Raw genomic sequence first — 21,763 nt, forward strand, 5'->3', positions numbered from 1 at the left:
TCTGATACAGGAGCAGAACACACTCTTGTGACCACTGGTGCAGCTTCTACTGAGGATGGTAACTAACACAACAGGTACCCTATGGTTGCCTGGCTACCTACACTCAATTCTAGGAAGTGCCCAAAGGGAGGGAGACCACCACTCTGTAAAACTACGCCATCTCCCAGTTGTCTTTTCATGGACGATGCCATATGGTTTTAGCAAGTAGCTCCTCCCTGTCAGCATCTAACTCTACTCATGGAAAACTCATCTCTCAATGCCCAACTAAATACACAGTAGTACATGCCTGGTAACTCTGTCAAATTGGGCTCATTTTTTCTGATTGTGACCCTAGATATGATGATAAAGTGATGAATGATATTTTTGTAAATACCAGAATATATTTGTCCAAATATGCTCAGCATTCCCTTCATGAGAAATCGCTGGAGACATTTTTCTCAGGCCTGGATTTCACGGCAGTTTGCTTCTGTGCCCAATGTTTTCTTTTAAATCGTGAAGAATCTTGTAACTGGTCACATTTTTCTCTTTACTCCCCATTTAGAAAGCCCAAAGCCAAACTACTAATCCATTTTAACTATGTGGGGCTAATTCTACCTGGCTTTCTTTTGATTTCATTATTTCCTTTGGTCCTGTTTTCTTTATTTATTAATCAATCTTCCCCTTTCTCCTGTCCTTCCAGAATGTGACAAGATTTACAAAAAGCAGACACAATACAAAGAGGGAGAAAAACGTAGGCAGCAATCAGCAGTATGAAAGTTAACATCACTCCCATCGAAAGAGTAATCCTGGATGTCAGTCATCATTCTGATAGTAACAGGAGGCAGCCAAATGCCTAGGCAGATAGGAGTGGGTCCCTGGTTTGGGGTTTCAACCCCACCTTCAGCCTGAAGGCTGAAAGACTGGACTGCTGGTAACGGATGAAATCCACAACCCAAAGGGAGAACCTCTGTTCCTGCCCTTTCTCAATTGATTCTTTCTGAATAATGCCTTTTAACCAATCGAACATTGCCTTTTCCAGTACTACCTAAGGCCTGCTCCTCCCCGATTCTGAGCCCATAAAAGCCCCAGACTCAGCCATATTAGGGAAACTTTCCCACCTTCTGGACCACCCCTGTGTCCCCCTTCTGCTGAAAGCAGTTTCATCACTCAAAACTCCCTGCCTTGCTCACTCTTCTATAGTCAGTGCATCCTCATTCTTCTTGGGCATGGGACAAGAACTTGAGAACTGGTGTGCAAGCCAGACTTGGCCCATGCAAGCCGGGTGGACAGGCCATCTCCTGCAACAGGTAGCATGGCCGAGCGAGGCCTGGGCGGGGCATCACCAGCCAGAGGTCCCCAGCTTGCAAAGTGACCAAGAATAAAATCCTGCATCAATTCCAGCAACACATCTTCCTTCAGAATCTGTGAGACCCTTTGGAACCAATGTCAGAATTATTCTTCCAATCCCCAAATATCCTAGAGTACTTGCTCCAGCCGCAACACAGGTTATGGGCTTTCACATGGGGAATACACAGGTGGAAGACACAACAGAGGGTGGCCTTCCTAACAACAGATGGGGCAAGTGACTGCACTCCAAAAAGCCTCCAAAGCCCTCCACCCATGGGCCTTGCTGACAATTGCAGCTTACTCTGTGTTCCTCTCAGCTCCCTCACACCCTTAAGCACACTGCCTCTCTCCCTCTCACTCCAGGCTTGGTCCTGCCACAGGGCATTGGTGCCTCTCTTTTTCTGCCTGTAAAGCTCTTCTGATTTTCTCATGGCTCCTACAGTTCATTAAGGTCTCAATTCTAATATTACGTCATGCTCAGGAAGACTCTCAGGACACCCTCTCTAAAACCATGCTCCTACCTCCTCCCTGATTTTTCTTCATGGCACGTCCCACTACCTGGCTGGAATATGATGTCATTATTTGTGTTTTTCTTTCTGTCTCTGCCACTAGAGTGGAGAGTCTTAGTGGACAGGGAATGTGTCTTGGTCACCATAGTGTACCTAATGCCCCAGACAACACCTGGCATGTAGAGGGTGCCCAATAAACATGGGGAATGGGTCAGTACGGTCATGTAGGTGCCTTGACAGCAACGGGATGCAGCACTAGTACCTTGGAGCACTCATTAAGACATGAGTATAAAGAAAAGGGCAGGAACAAGCACAATTTTAAAAGAGATACATGCAGAGTTTGAGAGGACATGTTAAGGAACAAAAAAAAAATTAGGGTTATATAGAAAAGAGGAAGTGAGAAACTGTGACATCAGGAGAGATGTGCTTGGAAAGGATTAGGGAAGCCTGAGCTACAGCAAGAGATGACAATATTACCAAGAAGGCAAGTGTGGGCTGGGCACGATGGCTCCAGCTGTAACCCTAGCACTTTGGGAGACCGAGTCAGGAGGAGTGCTTGAGTGTGAGACCAGCCTGGGCAACATAGACCCTATCTCTTAAAAAAAAAAAAAAAAAAAAAAAAGCATGATTGCATGTGCCTGTGGTTCCAGCTACTTGGGAGGCTGAGGTGGAAGGATCTCTTAAGCCCAGGAGTTTGAAGCTGCAGTGAGCCATGATCATGCCACTGCACTCCACCCTGGGCAACAGAGTGAGATCCCACCTCAAAAAAAAAGGCAAGTGCAATATTGTGGTGTTCCCCCAACACATACACATGCACCTGCCCACACACACACAAGCACTGTGGGCTGTGGGAGGACACGACACTCAGATCTTCCTCCCAGGTTTGGATTAAGATGAGTCCTGGATAATCTTGGTCTGAGTAACTCAGATCAAGTGTGATGAGCTGCTTGAAGGGCAGGTAAAGGGATTCAAGGATGTGGGGAGGATGGATCTGGCCGTAGATCACCCAGCCAGATCCTGAGGAGAGTCTGGGTAGCCGACAAGGATGGTGGAGAGGGTGGTTTTGTTAGTGTGGTGAATCTGCTTTTTCTGGAGCCCAGACACCAGCTGGGAAAACTTCTAAAGGAGCCTTCCAGATCCGGAGCAACATTCTTGCTGGAAGGGGGCTGGTGGCACTTCAAAAAGACTTGATTCTAACAGGGTCACACACTGTTTATGAGGACATCTGGATTCATGGGAACTCCTTTGTGATTTCTGTGGTTCTTTTCAAATAGACTCTGGGCTGGGGTGTCACATGGTGGCTTGTGATCAAGGTCTGGACTGAGGACACTCCCCCGTGACCTCACACTCTGGGACATGTTCTGGGTCCTGTGGCTTTGAAGAATTTCTAGTGCTTTCATCCTCTCCCTAGGGCTCCATGGAAGAGAATATTTATGCATGACAACTTTCTTGAAGTAAATTCTGCTGGGAGGGAGCTGCCCAAGTTCAGCCTGCCTGTGCTCAGCTCAATGAGTGCTTTCCAGCAGCCTTGAATTTCCCAGGGTTTCTCTGCTGGTCTTAAAGGTCTCTGTGAGCAGGGAACGTGCTGGCTGAGCAAGTCTCTGAGAAGATAATTCAACCAGGTTGTTGGAAGATGTTGACTAATTCCCAATTGTTGCAAAATCTGTGAAGATTTAACGTCCCTGCAGGAAATGCACGTCCCAGTGACCTCATGGTACCCAAGGGCCAACCCCCTTCCTCATGGCCCTCTTTAATGAGCCTTGCAAGTCCAGGTAGGTTGTTTGGATTCTCTCAGCCCCATGCAGATCTGAGATTTGGACATACAGCCATGCACCACATAATAACCTTTTGGTCAACAACATTCCACATATATGACAGTGGTCCCATAAGATTATAATACTGCATTTTTACTGTCCCTTTTTTATATTTAGCCATGTTTATATATACAAGTATTACTGTGCTACAGTTGCCTACAGTATTCAGTGCAGTAACATGCTTTACAGGTCTGTAGCTTAGGAGCAAGAGGCTGTACCATCTAGCCCAGGTGTGTAGCTGGGTATACCCTCTAGGTTTGTTTAAACTCTATGGTGTTTACACAGCAATGAAATTGCCTAACATGCATTTCTCAGAATGTATCCTCATCGTTAAGTGTTGCATGACTGTATATTGGATGTCCCTTGTGCCCTCAACTGCCTTTCTCAGATCCCCTGAAATCTTTGAAGTCCTAGAACTGAAACCCCAACCAGTGGGCACTGAGCATGAACCATAGAAAACATGACACCTGGCCCAACTCCACTTCAAGGTGTTAAATTTGATCTCGCCAGCTCAACAAAGTCCAAGGCCCTAGGGTATTTTCTCTTCCACACCCTCATAGCAACTACAGTAGATGAAGACACCACGTGTTACTTTTAGGGAGAGGGGAAGGTAACAGCAGACCACTGAGGGGAAAGCTGATCTCCCAGAGCCCAAGCTGAGACTTCACCTGAGCTGGGTGGGTTTTGCAGAGGAGTGGAATAATGTCCAATTCTTGGGCAGTGTCTCAGGGTGCTACTTGGAGAACAGGCTGCTGAAAAAATTCTGTGTATGCATGGTGCTAGGTAAGGGGCCTTGCCATTGGGAGGTGGCTGGTCTAACAGCTTACTAGAAATTTTGCAAATTATGGAGGGGAAGGGAAGTCCAGGCTAACATGATGGCTTTTCAGAGGCAGTGAAAAGAAGCAGCCTTGAAAGGCAGCCACTGAGTGCCCCGAAGGCTCTTGTTTGAAGCATGACTCCTCCTGTTCCAGAAAAGGGTCTGTCCCTCACAGGTACTCCTGCCTTCCCTACCTTCCTCCATATGCCCACATTTATCTCTACAGCTTACTTGTGGAAACAAGCCCCAACTGGTCCAAAGCACCCCACTCTCTCCCACTCACTTGTTGCTGTCAGTATTTGAATGAATCAACAGGGTTTCACTGAAACTATGAGAGGGTAACAGGCACGGGAAGGGGAAGGGCTGGGGCTTTGGGTGTTTGCTGTCTTGAAAGAAGTGCTCTGAGAGAATACTTATTTATATTTCAAAAGCTGGATTTTAATAACCTACTAAAACAGAGGCCTGTTGGGATATGGAATTTAAAAAATAAAAAAGCTTGAGGTCAGGAATTCAAGACTAGCCTAGCCAAAATGGGGAAACCACATCTCTATGAAAAATACAAAAAAAGTAGCTGGAACTTAGGGAGCCTGAGGCAGGAGAATCGCTTGAGCCCAGGAGGCAGAGGTTGCAGTGAGCTGAAATCATGCTACTGCACTCCAGCCTGGGCAACAGAGCAAGACTCTGTCTCAAAAAAAAAAAAAAAAAAAAAAAAGGGAAGGAGAATCTTAGAAGAGAAACAGTGGAGATGTACAAGAATGATGGAGAAATATGGAAGATAGTGGAAAAGTGTGGAAGGGAACAGAATTTGGAGGGAGAGCCAAGAATTATGGGAAAGGACAGACTCATGGGGAAAAAATGGTGGAAAACTGGGACTTACAAGAGAAAAAGAATTATGAGAAAGATAGGGTATTGTGGGAGAGAACAGAAAAATGTAGAAAAAAATAAGAATTTTAGTGAGAATGAGGCACTGTGGGACAGAAAGGGAATTTGGGGAGAGCCAGGGAAGTGTGAGGAATAAAAAACATCATGGGAGAAAATGGAATTGTAGGAGGGAACAGAGACTTGTGAGAGAGAACAGAGAACAGAGAATTGTGAGAGAGAATAGGGAATTGTGGGCAATATAAGGAATTGTGGGGGGGGGGGGAAGGAATTGTGGAAGGCAAGACACTGTGGAAAAAGAGAACTGTGCCAGGCACAAAGGATTAATGGGAAAGACTAGAGAGTTATGGGAAAGTGATGAAATTGTGAGAAAGGTCAGGAATTGTGGAGGAGAATGTTGAATTTGGGGAGAGAAATTATGGCAGAAAATGAAAAATTGAAAAAGAACTGCATGTTAGACAATTTAATAGAGAGTAGAATTATAGAAAAAGAGATTTGTGAAAGATAAGAATAAAAAATTGTAGGAGAAATAGAGAATTTGTGGCAAAGACAAAGATTATTGGATAAATGGGGACTTATGAGAGAAACAGGGAACTGTGGGAGAGACCAGAGAACCATGGGAAAGACAGAGATTGTGAGATGAACAGGGAATTGTGGGAGGAAACAGAGGATTGTAGGAATGACCAAAATTGTGGGAGAAATAAGGAATTCTGGGAGAGCAGGGAATTGTGTGAAGGACAGGAATTGTGGAGAACAGAGTTGTGGGAGAAACAAAGAAGTATGGGAAAACAAGGCATTGTGGGAAAGACAGACCTGTAAGAAACATACAGGACTATGGGTGGGAACAGAGAATTGTGGGAAAGAGCTGCAATTGTGGGAAAAGCAGGAAATGGCGGGAGAGAATACTGTATCTTGGGAGAAAAGGAATTATGGTGCAGAATTAGTTGTAGGAGAAATGGAATTACAGGGCAGAGAGAATATGGTATAGAGAGAATACAATTATAAAATAAAGATTTCTGAAATAGAAGAATGGAGAATTGGCTGGGCACGGTGACTCACACCTATAATCCCAGCACTTTGGGAAGCCGAAGTGGGCAGATCACTTGAGGTCAGGAGTTTGAAACTAGCCTGGCCAACATGGTGAAACGCCATCTCTACTAAAAATACAAAAATTACCCAGGCATGGTGGTGTGCACCTGTAGTCCCAGCTACTCCGGAGGCTGAGGCACAAGAATCACTTGAGCCCGAGAGGTGGAGGTTGCAGTGAGCCGAGATCGTGCCGCTGCACTCAGCCTGGGTGACAGAGTGAATGAAACTCCATCTCAAAAAAAAAAAAAAAAAAAAAGAATGGCAAATTCTGAGAGAAAGAAGAGACGAGTGGGAAAGAAGAAATTGTTAGAGAAATATGGTACAGTGGGAGAAACAGGAAATTCCTGGAGAAAGACAAGGATTGTGGGAGACAAAAGGAATTATGGGAGACTCAAGATATCATGGGAGACACAAGGCATTATGGAAAGTTCTGAAGCTTTATCGTGGGAGAAAAAAGGAATCGTGGGAAAGATGGGGATTGTGGGAGAAAGAAATTGTGGGAGAAAGAAACAGGAAATTGCTGGAGAAAGACAAGGATTGTGGCAGACGAAAGGAATTGTGGGAGACGCAAGGTATTATGGGAAATGCAAGGCATTATAGAAAATTGTGAAGCCGTATTGTGGGAGAAAAAAGGAATCATGGGAAAGATGGAGGTTGTGGGAGACTGAAGGTACTATGGGAGAAACACAGAATTGTGGGAAAGACAAGGCTTGTGGGAGATTCCAGGTATTATGGGAGATGCAAGGCATTTATGGAAAACCATGAAGCCATATTGTGGGAGAAAATAGTAATTGTGGGAAAGATGGGGATTGTGGGAGACTCAAGGTACTGTGTAACAGAATTGTGGGAAAGACAAGGCTTGTGCGAGATTCCAGGTATTATGGAAGATTCACGGCATTATGAAAAATTGTAAAAAGGGATTGTGGGAGAAACAAGGAATTGTGGGAAAGATTGGGATTGTGGGGGACTCAAGGTAGTGTGAGAAAGAGAACTGTGGAAAAAAACAAAGGATTATTGGGAAGAATGGAGAATTATGGGAAAGAAGAGGAATTGAGGGACAGGCAGGGAATTGTGGTAGAGAATGGAGACTTGTGGGAGAGAACAAATTAGAGTGGAGAATGGAGAACTGTAGGAGAGACAGATTGTGGTAGAAAATAGATTATAGAAGAGGCCTGATGCAGTGGCTCACGCCTGTAATCCCAACACTTTGGGAGGCCGAGGCGGGCAGATCACAAAGTCAGGAGTTCCAGACCAGCCTGGCCAACCTGGTGAAACCCCGTCTCTACTAAAAATACAAAAATTAGCTGGGCATAGTGGTGGGTGCCTGTAATCCCAGCTACTCAGGAGGCTGAGGTAGGAGAATCATTTGAACCCAGGAGGCAGAGGTTATGGTGAGCTTAGATCACGCCATTGCACTCCAGTCTGGGCAACAAGAGCGAACCTCCGTCTCAAAAAAAAAAAAAAAAAAAAAAAAAGAAGAAGAAGAAGAATAAAATAGATTATAGAAGAAAACAGATTTTCAAGAAAAAATAGAATGGAGAATTGTGGGAGAAAACAATTGTTAGGAGAATGTTATTGTGAGAGAAACAGGGAATTATGAGAGAAAAAAGAATTGTGGGAGAGACAGGGGACTGTGGGGAAGAATGCCAAATTATGGGAGAGCCATGGAACTCTGGGAGAAATACAGAATCGGGGAAAATACAGGGTATTGTGGGAGATACACGGAATTGTGGGAGAGACAGAGAATTATGGGAGAAACAGAATTGTGGAGAGTAGAGAGGATTGATGGTCAAACCAAGAATGGCGGGGTGGGTGTCATATGGAATTGGGGGAGATAAAAGGCATTGTGGGAGAGACAGCTATGCTCCTTTCTGGCCATGTTTCTGGGCTCTGAATGGGCCTCACCCCACCTGTGTGGGAACACAGCCCCTGTGTTCTATCCTAACCACGACCCCTCCACTCCCAACAAGCCCTAAGCCTCAGCCTCACCGGCCTGGGCTTCTCCCCGGGATGATCCTTAAATCTTGCAAGTTTGTGTACTAGCACACTCGTCTTCCAGGAAAGATCTATACTCCTGCTCCCATCAGAAATGCCCTGCTCTTAGTAGCCACATCCCTCCTGCCAGACTCTGCCCCTTCCCTCTCACCAGGCCCTACCCCAAAACACAGCCCCGGCCAGGCTCTATAAGCTCCACCCAGGCCCCACCCCTCCTGCCAGGCCATGCCCCCCTGGCTCGCTCCCTGGAGGGAAACCGGGAGGTACCAAGGGGCTGGGTCTCCTGAGAGCCAGCGCAGGCCCGGGAGTTGGGTGCCTGCACATCTAGGGAGTCAAAAGCGGTTCAGGTGCACAATCCTCCCCTAGTAATGACTCTCTTCAGGATTCTCCCAGATCCCGACACCTCGACTTGATGAGCAGAGAGTGTTCAGCAAGGAGGCACAATGGTGACGGGGCGTGGAACCGAGCTCCATCCAGCGGCTCTCCACCTCCCTAAGCGGAGACACAGATCCCCTCAATGGAAACTGCTGCCACAATCACAAAACGCGATGCATTACGTGTTTTCTTCCACGCCCATGCACTGGGCTGGTCCTACAAGCAAATTGCAGTGTCTCTCCACTTAAAAACCTTAACTGGCCTTTCGCTGGCCACCGGATAAAGCCCAAACGCCCTAGCAGAATCTTTATAAACCCTTCACCACTTCTCCAGCTTCCCCCAACGCCTCCATACCACGCTGAGCCACAGCCGTCCCCAAACAAGACGCAGACTTTCTATGCTAATTCTCAACACCGCGTCTTCCTCATCTAGATTTTCTGTCTCCTCTTTCCCTATGCTGTTCTATCATCTAAGACCCAGCCCGCACATCACCTTCTCCAGGAACTCTCACCAGTGTTCCAAAACCAACTTAATCCTGCATTGCCTGTGTTCCTTTAACCCTTCACAGGTTTAAAAAAAAAAAAAAAGTATTGTCCTTACTTACTTGGGAGTTTCACAAATTATACTTCTCAGGAACACTCACCCGTCCCGGCTAAAATGGTGTTGAATATTTGCCTAAGACAAAATTCAGTTAACTTGTGCGAAGTACCTAGTAAGTTCCAGACACCATATCAGATACTTAATAAAGCTCCATGCCAGCCTATTGGTCTTGTAGTGAAACCCGAAGCAGTAGGGTCTGAAGGGTATGATGAACAAGTTGAGCTTTATATCCACGGTCTACATAGGGAGAAGCCCATGGCTAAGTTTTTTCTGTATCTGCCATCGTAGTGATCAGGTGCAGCCAATAGGAAAGCGGCCCTGGTAAGGGGTTTTCCTTGACTTTATGCACAGAAGTAGTATCCGATGCACACTTAACTTACCCAAATTCACCTCTACTTAGTGAGGGGCTGGGGAGGTATGGCAGGGAGAGTAGGTAAGGATTTACATAGTCCCAGGGATCCTGCTGCCTGCAAGCTGGTAAAGCTCTGGTAGGAAAATCTGAATGACACCTGCGTTTCCCCCGCCACTGACAGAAGGGAAGCACATTCTGGGGTGACAGGCAAGTGGCCCCAGAGACATACCGACCAGGAAAGATTTAGAAAGGATCCTAAAATTGTCCCCAAACAATACAATGGTGATAAGAGCCAAAAGTCAGATGTGGAAATATTAAAAAATGTGAGGTGTCCTAGGCAGCAAATTAATTTCTGAATAAAAGCTTTTTAATTCTTTTTAGATTAATGTATGCAAATTCCTGCATAGGGTTACCATACAAAATGGTGATGACTGCATGTTATGGGCAATTTTAAGATATTCAAAGGGTGACTAGATGTAAACTTATGACCCTAACCACCACCTCAGTAGCACCACCACTTTATACTTTTTTTTAAAGAGATGGGGTCTCACTATGTTGCCCAGTCTGGACTCCAACTCCTGGCCTCAAACGATCCTCCTTCCTCAGCCTCCTGAGTAGCTGGGGATACAGGTTCATACTACCAGACCAGGCCACTTTATACTTTTGCAGATGTTTGTTGTTAATTCTGAAAACTCACTCTATGCTTCAAGCTCTATCCTCAAAAACCCTGACAGATGTTACCTAATAATATGTCACTTGGAGTTCTAAATCGGCAGCTGCCATTTTTACAGGAATTCTTCCCACAATAAAAAAATACCGATTGTATTTCTCGTTTTTCTCAAAAGGCTTTCCTTTTGTTCTTTCCTTTTCCTCCAGTGTTTTCTCCAATTGGTATTTCCATTGATTGTTCTATTGTTAGAATAGAATGATTTTTAAAAATATTTTAATTTTCTCCAATAGACTGTGAGATCCTTGAGGGCCAGGTTTACACATCTCCAGTATCTCCACCCCACTCAGCTCCTAGTACACAGCCTGGTAGAGTTTGGGGCAGTGATAAGTAGTTATTAACAGAATAAGAGTGGGCCAGGTGCAGTGGCTCAGGCCTATAATCCTAGCACTTTGGGAGGCCAAGGTGGGAGGATCATTTACAAGAGTTTAAGACCAATCTGGGCAACATAGGGAGACCCCAGCTCTACAAAATAAAATTTAAAAACACACACACAAAACCAAAGAAAATTAGCAGGGTGTGTTGGCACCTGCTTGTTGTCCTAGCTACTCAGGAGGCTGAGGTGGAAAGATAGCTTGAGCCCAGGAGATCAAGGCTGCAGTGAGCCATGTTCATTCCACTGCACTTCAGCCTGGACAACAGAGTGAGACCCTGCCTCAAAAATAAATAAATAAAACAAAGAATAGGTGTATCCATACAACAAAATATTATCAATCCATAAAAAGAATGAAGTTCTGACACCTGCTACAACATGGGCGAATCTAGAAAACACTATCCGAAGTAAAAGAAACCAGACACAACAGGACGAATATTACACAATGCCCTTTCTATGTAAGGTCTGGAACAGCAAAGCCATAGAGACAGAAAGGAGATTCATGGTTGCCAGGGGCTGGGGAGAAGAGAAGGGAAATGACTCCCTGGGGGCACAGGGTTTCTTTCTGCAACGATGAACATGTTCTGACTTAGATAGTGGTGACGTGTGCACAACCACTGAAATGTGCCATTTAAAGGGGTGACCTTTATGGTATGTTAATTATATGTCAAATTTTTTAAAAAGCCAAGGGGCCAGGTGCAGTGGCTCAAGCCTATTATCCCAGCACTTTGGGAGGCTGATGCAGGAGGACCACTTGAGACTAGCCTGGGCAACATAATGGGACCTCGTGTCTCCAAAAACTACAAAATAAAATAAACTAGGCATGGTGGTGTGCACCTGTAGTCCCAGCTACTCAGGAGGCTCAGGTGGGAGGATTGCTTGAGCCCAGGAGGTGGAGGCCGCAGTGAGACGTGTTCCTTCCGCTACACTCTAGCCTGGATGACAGAGGGAGACCCTGTCTCAAAAAACAAAAACAGGGAGCCCTCACAGAGAGCAGCCTCCAGGGATGGCTGCCCTGCTTATTTTTCTATTGGATTTGTATTTGCTTTTTCTAAAACCTCTATGTGAAAACATCCAACCTTTGAGCAGAAGATCTATGCAACAGCTTGCCGGAGGGAGTGGAAGTAAGGAAATGCTGATGGATTTTGTTTGGTGGTGGTGATTGGGGTGGGGTGCAGGGGACTTTTACTGTTATGTCTAGTGTTTTATTTGACTGTCAAATATCTGCTCAGCCACTTTAAAACACCAGGATAGGAATGCAAAGCCAAATAATTCAAGATAACATTTTTTGCTTCATTCCCTAGATGGTATCAGTAACTCTACAGACTAACAGCAGTTCCAGCTGGTGGGTCCCTCATGCTTCGTGAACTATTTGTACCAGACGGAAAGTCTGTAAATAAATCTTCTCTCTGTGTCTTTTAGCTTCAGCCAGAACCATCTCTTTCTCTTCATGGCTCCCAATTTCAACCAGACAGTACGGTATCATGGAATCAATTCATCAGTTCATCACCATATTTTTTGGTCTTCAAAGTAAACCAAGCTTGTCACCTGAAAGTGAACCTTCCTTCAATGTATTTGTTTTTGTTTTTGTTTTGTTTTTTAGACAGGGCTTCACTCTTGTTGCCCCAGCTGGAGTGCAATGGCACGATCTCAGCTCACTGCAACCTCCTCCTCCCAGGTTCAACTGATTCTCCTGCCTCAGCCTCCCAAGTAGCTGTGATTACAGGTGTGCACCACCATGCCGGCTAATTTTGTATTTTTAGTAGAGACGGGTTTTCACCATGTTGGTCAGGCTGGTCTCGAATTCCTGACCTCAGGTGATCCGCCCACCTTGGCCTCCCAAACCTGCTGGGATTACAGGCATGAGCCTCCACACCCAGCTATTTTTGTATTTTTAGTAGAGATGGAGTTTCACCATGTTGGTCAAGCTCGTCTCTAACTCCTGACCTCAAGTGATCCACCTGCCTTGGTCTCCCTTCAATGTATTTGAATAGTAGGAATGGAAAAGAAAACGGAACTCCTTAAGCCATTTCCAAACATCTTTCTGCATATTATTTTTCTTACTCCAAATTTCAACATTATTTTGGTACACCCCATCACGGGATTGTGTGGTGTTTGTCTTTGGTTTTGTGTTTGTGTGCATTTAGCTCAGACAACATCTGGAAAAAAATCACATTTTTAGATCCAAGCCTAATTATTCTGAGACACTGGTTGTGAACTGGGGGCCACTGTGGCCCCCCAGGAGACATTTGTCAATGTCTAGAAAGAGTTTTGGTTGTCACAATTGGGGAGGTGCAACTGGAAGCTAGTGAGTCCACATGAGGGGTGCTGCTAAACACCCCACCATGCACAGGACAGCCCCTGGGACAAAGAATCCTCTAAGGCTTTCCAAGGGGAGCCCTGGGACCCCGAAGTCTACCTGCTGTGGCAGACAGGGCATTACCTTCAGACAGCATGCTCAGGGCTTCGTCAGAAGTCTGCCCACCCACTTGAGACACCTTCCCGGAAGCAGGGTTTTCATGGGGCACCAGTGGGGATGGGTGAGCCCCCTCAGCAGCCGAGGTGGTCAGTGATTCCCACTGGATCTCCTTCCTGGGAGACTGAAAACCCAGGCTGCATCCTGTCCAGCCGTAGAAGGCCAAAGACAAGAGAAATCCCTGGGCTGGATTCAGGATTCCCTGGAGAGAGGACAGAAAGACACATGGCAGTCAGTGCAGCGTAGCAGGAGTCAGAGCCCTGGGCTGTCACAGAGTGACACACTCCCCCCAGGATGCCCACAGGGCTGGACTCGCTTGGAAGGGACCATGGGTTGGCTGGTGGCTGGTTGACTGGTTGGTGGGTTGGTTTGGGGCAAGATGAAGATTGGCCACAGTAGGTGCTGTACCTTCAAGGGTGCCTGAAAGCAGAGGGGAGTGGGGAGAGGAGGGGACGGGGAGGATCTGGAGTAGAGAAGGGAAGAAAGGGGACAGAGGACGAGAGAGAGGAGGGAAGACAGGAGAAGGAGAAAGTGGGAGGAGAGGGTGGGAGAGGAGAAGAGGGCAGCAGTGGGAGAAGGGGAGAGGGAGCGCTGTAGCACAGGGACTGAACAGCCAGCTCCTCCTGCAGCCTGGGGGCCTCTGTTCTCCCCAGTTTGCCACCCTGTGCTGCCAAGGGAGCACTTGATGTAATAAAGGTTCCTGAGGCTCAGACGGAGTCTGGGAAACATCCCTCCACTCATGTGTGCTAAAGACACATAAAGTTCACCAGAGGAACCCAGCCAAGCTCCAAACCACGTGCAGGGATGGAAGGACCGGTGCTGGCTCCATTTGAAAGTCTTTGTAAATGAGACTTTCCCCATTTCAAAAGCAATATAAATATGGATTCTGTATAGTACAATATGCACCTCCCTGCCAACAACACGTGTGCATTTCTTCTTATAAAGGTGAGAGAATGGCAGCACTGGGGCAACTTGCCCATGGGGCTTCTACCCCATCATTCTCTTCATGTATGTCCATCCAATACATGAATTTTTTTTCTGTTTCATTTCTTTTGTTTTTTCATTGTTTCCCCGTTGAAAAAAGATAAACATGTTTTTTTGTAGTTGTAATTGGTATAATTGTATATATTTGATTTCCCAGTTAATACCAGAGATTTCATAATCATCATTTTTAACATCTGAGTAATAGTCCATCAAGATGAAAGACCATAATTTACTTAAACATTTCTTTCTTTCTTTTTTTTTTTTTTTGGAACTCCAGGTTGCCTATAATGCTTTACAATTATGAAGGATAATGCTACCAGGAATATCTTCATCTGTGTGGCTTTTTCATGGTCTGAAGCATTCCTTCAAGATCCATGCTCTGATATTGTGAGACTGCCAGGAGCTTTGATACACTGCACCAAACTGTTTGACCAGAGTTGAAGCATTTAATAAGGATCCCGACAACAAACAAAACAGCCAGCTAGCACACTAAGGCCAGGAGCCTATTTTGCTCATCCTGTATTTAAATATAATATATTGTACTTCTGACTGCTTCTTTTTCTTCTGATTTTTTTTCAAACAGAAAGTGTTAAATATAGATAATTAAAAAAAGAGATGGGGTCTCCCTACATTGCCCAGGGTGGAGGCATACACCTGTAGTCCCAGTTACTCAGGAGGCCAAGACAGAGGATTGCTTGAGCCCAGGAGTTTAAGGCTGCAGTGAGCTATGATCATGCCACTGCTTTTCAGCCTGGGTGACAGAGTGAGACCTTGTCTCTGAAACAAATTAATTAAATAATTAACTAATTAAAATAAAATATAGATTGACCTACCATAATAAACCATGTGGTCTTGGCTGCAGTTCTGACAGGTTTCAAAGAACCTCCATTGATATCTGTTTGCATCTCAAGATAGAATAAAAGGCTTTCATTGATGATATTCGACAACCAACTGTTAGAAAGAAAATGGCAGCAGGTAAAGAGAACATGCAATGAAACTCGTTTTTAAATGCTGGAGAGTCAGAGAAGAATTTCTACCAAGACCTAAAAGTACCAACTCCCGGTATAGACATGGCCACTTCTGCAGTAAGAAACTAAGAGGGCCAGGTGCAATGGCTCCCTCCTGTAATCCCAGCACTTTGGGAGGCTGAGGCAGGAGGATTGCTTGAGCCCAGGAGTCTGAGACCAGCCTGGGCAACACAATGAAATTTGTCTCTACTAAAAATAAAAAATAAAAAAATTAACCAGGTGTGGTGGTGTGCACCTGTAGTCCCAGCTAATTGGGAGGCTGGAGTGGGAGGATGGCTTGAGCCCAGGAAATCGAGCCTGCAGTGAGCTATGAATGTGCCACTGCACTCCAGCCTGGGGGACAAAGTGAGACCATGTCTCAGAAAGAAAAAGAAAAGAAATGAGACTAAGAGGAACCAGCACACTAAGAATTTAATTTAAAAAACATAATTCGTTTTCTCAGTCTAAAGCACAGATCAGCAAATCCTTCCAATGGTACCACTCAACACCACATCAGGGTGTAAGGTTCTAGCACTGTATCAAATAACCCAGAATTCATTTTTTGTTTGAAGAGCAACGTACAGTTTTCATGGAGATCAAAACAATTTTTTCTTGACATTTTATAATAGTATTTTTCAATGTTATTTTAGGTGGCTCAGTGAAATATGAAATGTTGAACTGAGTGTATTTTTAGTAGGAGATGATTTATATATCTCCAAAAAAGGTGTCCAAACAAAGCTCATATCAGGTGAATTATTATTACTATTATGTTTTAGAGACAAGGTCTTGCTCTGTCACACAGGCTGGAGAGCAGTGGCATGATCATAGCTCACTGTAGCCTCGAACTCCTAGGCTCAAGTGATCCTCCTGCCTCAGCCTCCCGAGTAGCTGGGACTATAGGCATGTGCCACCATTCCTGGCTAATTGTTGTTGTTGTATCGCCCAGGATGGTTTTGAACTCCTGACCTCAAGGAATACTCCTGCCTCCAACTACCAAAGTGTGAGCTACCACGACCCGCGCAGGTGAATTTTTAACATCATAAGTACTTGCCCTGCCTGCAAGGTACTGATTCACCACAGTGCAGCATGTTCTGATTCCAGTTTTATTTTTTGCATTGGTTACAGGTCTGTTTTCAAAGTATCCACCTGAAAGGTTTGGACAGGATACCAGTGGTGGGGAAAAATGAGGAGAGACAAACTGCTCAGGCCGTTCTCCAACCTTCTTGACCAAAGACGTGCCCTTGCCCCTCTGTCAGGCACAGGAATTCTGGTGTCAGGAGTGAGGCAAATGGGTGAGTTTATAAAGCATGACCAGCTGAGTGTGGTGGCTCACGCCTGTAATCCCAGTACTTTGGGAGGCCGAGACGGGTGGATCACTTGAGGTCAGGAGTTTGAGACCAGCCTGGCCAACATGGTGAAACCTCAACTCTACTAAAAATACAAAAATGAGCTGAGTGTGGTGGCACACACCTGTAATCCCAGCTACTCGGGAGGCTGAGGCAGAAGAATCACTTGAACCTGAGAGGCGGAGGTTGCAGCGAGCTGAGATCGTGCCATTGCACTCCAGCCTGGGTGACAGAGTAAGACTACTTGGGAGGCTGAGGTGAGAAGATCACTTGAGCCCTAAAGATCAAGGTTGCAGTGAGCTGTGATTGAGCCACTGCACTCCAGCACTCCAGCCTGGGTGACAGAGAAAGACCCTGTCTCAAAAAAAAAAAAAAAAAAAAAAGCATACACAACCCCTTTGTTTTGGTTAACCCCAGCAATGCACATGGTTGGGACATTTCAAAACTAAACTTGGGTGTTCGTTTTCTAAGGGCTTTATATGTAATTTGAGTAGATTTGAATGTTTTTCCAGAAATTCATGAATTTTGGACTTGCTCCCCTGTCCTCTGTGCCTTTCCTCAAAGGGCACCTAGCACAGTCTCAAAGATTTCCTTCCCAAAGGCTCTTCCCTTTGGAACTTCTGGTCACGCATGCAACATGGCAAGTTGTTTCCATAGCCCTTCCCACTGGCAATAAAAATACACATATATAGAAGAAAGGTTACCAAATAATTAAAACCAGCATGATTTTGAAAAATCGGATCTTGATCACGGCTCCCATCCTCCTCTCGTTCTCCGTGTAAATGCCTTGTCTTCCTTTAAGTAAAGAGGCCACTGTGAAGAACAGAAGGAACTATGTATGGTGTTCATTATTCATGTTTACGGAGTGACAGAGAAGGCAATGGAAGCAGGTGTGAGCCCACAAGCAAGGCCAGAGGGGCAGGAAGCAAAGCAAGTCACTGACATTCATTCCTCACAACTTCCAGGTTGGAGTCCTCATAGACCCTAAGGAATATACGTATTTTTAAACTTCTGCTTTGAAATAATTTTAGATTTACATAAAAGTTGCAAAAAAAAAAAGATAGCACAGAGAGTCCCTGTATACCCCTACCCTTTACCCAGATTCCCCTCAATATAAGCATCTTATGCAACCATGGGGATGTTCTTCACAACTATGAAATTAACACAGGTACATTACTATGTTAACTCCCAATTTTGGCTGGGTGCAGTGGCTCACACCTGTAATTTCAGCACTTGGGAGGCCAAGGTGGGTGGATCATTTGAGGTCAGGAGTTCAAGACCAGCCTGGCCAACATGGTGAAACTCTGTCTTTACTAAAAATACAAAAATTATCCAGGCATGGTGGTGCACGTCTGTAATCCCAGCTATCCAGGAGGCTGGTGCACGAGAATCCCTTGGACTCAGGAGGCAGAGATTGCAGTGAGGCAAGATCACTGCACTCCAGCCTGGGTGACAGAGCAAGACTCCGTCTCAAAATAACTAAATAAATAAATTCCCAATTTTATTTGAATGTTCCTAGTTCAGAAACTATATTTTTAAAAGCTCATTTTCTCTGTTATAAAAATAGAGGTGCAGTGGCTCACAACTGTAATCTTAGCACTTTGGGAGGCTGAGGCAGGTGGATCACCTGAGGTCAGGAGTTCGAGGCCAGCCTGGCCAACATGGTGAAACCCCATCTCTACTAAAAATGCAAAAATTAGCTGGCTGTGGTGGCAGATGCCTATAATCCCAGCTACTCGGGAGGCTGAGGCAGGAGAATCGCTTGAACCTGGGAGGCGGAGGTTTCAGTGAGCCGAGATCACGTCAATTCACTCCAGCCTGGGCAAAAGAGCGAAACCCCATCTCAAAAAAATAAAAATAGTGCACGCTTGTTAAAATATTGAAAAAAATTTAATTTCTTCTTATAGACAAGTTAGAAAATATTTAAAAGTTTAGAGAAGTATGAATGACCCATGGTCCATCCACCCAGAGGTAACCACTGTTAACATCTTAGTGTATTTCTTTTCAGTCTTTTTTCTATAAGTCATTTCCATCAGCTCAAATCACTATTTTTGATGAGATTTTGTTTTAAAATGCTATATTTAACACACTATATTTAAATGTAGATATGCGCCAGGCGTGGTGGCTCACGCCTGTAATCCCGGCACTTTGGGAGGCCAAGGTGGGTGGATCACCCGAGGTCAGGAGTTTAAGACCAGCCTGGCCAACATAGTGAAACCCCGTCTCTACTAAAAATACAAAAAAAATTAGCCGGGCGTGGTGGCGCTTGCCTGTAGTCCCAGCTACTCAGGAGGCTGAGGCAGGAGAATCACTTGAACATGGGCAGCAGAGGTTGCAGTGAGCCGAGATCTCGCCACTGCACTCCAGCCTGGGGTGACAGAGTGAGACTCCGTCTCAATGAAAACAAAAAGTGTAGATATGAAGAGAATGGTCTGAAGAATCACAATAATTTCCTATTACCAATGATAGAGTACTCTCAACAATGTTTTTAAAAAGTTCAACAATCAACAGGTGATCTTCAAAGGACCTCTCAGTTAAGGCAAATTTCCTTATTCCCATTCTCCCCTTGAGAGATCTCTGGCAGCCTGAGGAGGTGGGAGGCTCACTCCAGGACACACTTCCTTGAGGGGAAAGTAGGGGCTGGACTGCAGGTCTCCAGTCCCAGCCTAGAAGTCTTTCCCAGACATGTTGTCAACGACTTCATTACTCTTATCCTTTTCTAACCATTGACCTTGACTCATTTCCTGTGCTCCACTTCCTGTTTCCTGCCCATCTGAGAAAAAACATCAGCCAAGTGCATTACGGGGCTGGAGCCGCCTCAGTACAGACTCAGTCCCTTCCCCCTCCCTTCTCTTCTCCTTCTGTTCCTCTCACACCTCCACAGTCGTCCAAGGGCACTCCTGCAGCCGACCCAGGAGAAGCCCAGTACAGAAGTGAAAAGTCAACTAGTCCTGGCACTGAGCTAACAAACGATGGCACAGAACTTGTGCGGGCAGAGGCCTGCACATTTTCATTTATTGAACCTGCTTACTTTCTGCAGCTGTGTTCTGCTGATGTCTCTGGAGGATGACAAATGAGGTCAACTGTCCTGGAGAATTCCAGGACAACATGTGTCACTGTCTGAGCCCGAGGCAGGGGGCCGCTCCCAGTGGCCGTGTACCCAGAGAGCTTCCCTAGTATTTACCTGCAGTCACTGTCTTTTGGAACAGGATGGGGTTCGCCACGAGAACCAGCAGCAGGGGCAGGTACATGGTGACATAGTGGGGGATGGCGTGGTCCAGGCCCCGCTCACACCTGAGAGAGGAAAACCAAAGTCATTCTTCTCAAAAGCAAAGTTTTGGCTAAAAGACATCTACTTATCTGGAAGTCAAGATAAGAGGATGAGAACAAAAAGGGAAATGCATAAATCTGCTGCTGACTGCCCAAAGGAAATGTGAGTCATTTCTCATGTCTGGAACAAGCCATAAATTGCAGGAGAGTAAGGGAGATCAACCATGTTTCTGTCTCAGAAATGGGAGGACCCCTAAGGCATTCCACTGGAGGAAGCTTTTAAAGGTTCCTGCTGGGAAAAGATCGGAAAGAAAAACACCCTGGGATGGGGGATTCCCTGCACTGGCTCTCAAGGAAAAAACACAATTCAAGTAGAGACAAAGGCACTCCATTAAATAGTGAGGTTTTGAGTACTTACTACATGGTTTTGGGCAATAACATGAATAAAATCTTGTCCCTGGGCTTGAACAACTCAAAATATGCCAGCTGCATATTTCAGAGGAAATGTGTTCTCATGGTTATGGATAACAATAGTTTCAGAGGTTCTTGTCAGAGAAAAGGACAAAGATTTCTACTGAGGGGTCATAGGAGTCACTGGTCACCACAGAATGTGCTGGAGGGCCTCACAAACATATGTTACCAAGGTAACAACTCTCAGCTGCGAAATGCTTAATGTAGGAGAGAAGCAAAATGGCACAGAGGAAGAGGAAACTGAAGGCAAAGGGGAGGGAGGTGGAAAAGGGGCTAACCAAACAGCCTCATGGCCACGGAAGGGGGAATGACAAAAAATAAATTAAACACCCTTAATATTGACGGAGTTGTCAAACCAGAGGGGAAAGTGGCAGAAAATGTAAAAAAAAAAAAAAAAATTCAGGTGGGAAAAATGCAATACCCGTCTCCTCTTGCCATAGGAAGAATTACTATACCACCTCTCAACGCTGCCACTTTCTTTTAACAGGCGGTTTTATCTTTAGCTGTAGAGGCTAAAATTCAATCTGGAAAGGCTTGAAAGGAGAAAGAGAAACAAGAGGAGAAAGAGAAGTGACTCCGATGCAAAGACAGAAAGGAAATGACAAATAAGAGAGTGAGACTGTGAGCATGAAGAACACCGAGCGCCCTGGGTCAGGCGTTGTGAAAATGAAGAGATGATTAAGGATAAGATGCTTAAAAGGTACAGCTCCTAAAGATCCTGGGAGCACCTCAAGGCTCCCTGTGCGCCCTGCAGCAATGGCACCCTCAGGCTCAGATGCAACTTTGCCAGGAGTCTCCGGGGTCCCACAGGCGAGGGAGAGTCACAGAAACTCCCTTTCCAACTAAGTGCATTCCGTTATAACAGCTGCTGACACTGCATCTGTCCTTTTAAAGTTCCCCAGAAAAGCAGAATGTATGGATGGATCTATACAGAGCTCCCTGCTTGTATTCATGGTTGACAAGGCAACACCAATTTGGAGACATCCTCACTGAGTAGCCGCAAGAAGCGAGAAAAGAGGGAGATAAATTATCTACACCATTTTTTTTCTGTCGATTTTTTTTCTGTAAAGGAACAGATAGTAAATATTTTCAGCTTCATGGGCCACACTGTGGTCTCTGAGGCAACTACTCAACTCTGATGTTGTCATGCAAAAGCAGTCAGACAGTACATAAAGGAATGAGTGTGACTATATTCCAATAAAACTTTATTTACAAAAACGGAAGAACGCCGGATTTGTCCTGAGGGCTACACTGTGTTGATCCCTGGTATAAAAATCACAGACAAAGACACTGTCCACTTCTGTTTTCCAGTTTTCCATTGGAAGTTAGAGTATATATCCTTGGAAAGACCTT

The 21,763-nt window shown here is 45.3% G+C and overlaps 1 protein-coding gene across 3 annotated transcripts in view; it reads right to left on the bottom strand.

Moving 5' to 3' along the window:
- Positions 1-21,763, bottom strand: part of GPR143 (G protein-coupled receptor 143) — a 44,725-nt gene that overhangs the window by 4,999 nt on the left and 17,963 nt on the right. For all 3 annotated transcript variants that reach the window (XM_016942804.4, XM_016942803.3, XM_016942805.3), the window contains 4 exons: positions 19,854-19,963; positions 17,374-17,482; positions 15,150-15,267; positions 13,300-13,534 (listed from right to left, as the gene is read on the bottom strand). In XM_016942804.4, the coding sequence (XP_016798293.1) occupies positions 13,300-13,534; positions 15,150-15,267; positions 17,374-17,482; positions 19,854-19,963 (572 nt within the window). The remainder of the gene's footprint in view (positions 1-13,299; positions 13,535-15,149; positions 15,268-17,373; positions 17,483-19,853; positions 19,964-21,763) is intronic.

This window comes from Pan troglodytes, chromosome X (genome assembly GCF_028858775.2).
Source record: "Pan troglodytes isolate AG18354 chromosome X, NHGRI_mPanTro3-v2.0_pri, whole genome shotgun sequence".
Classification (NCBI taxonomy): domain Eukaryota; kingdom Metazoa; phylum Chordata; class Mammalia; order Primates; family Hominidae; genus Pan; species Pan troglodytes.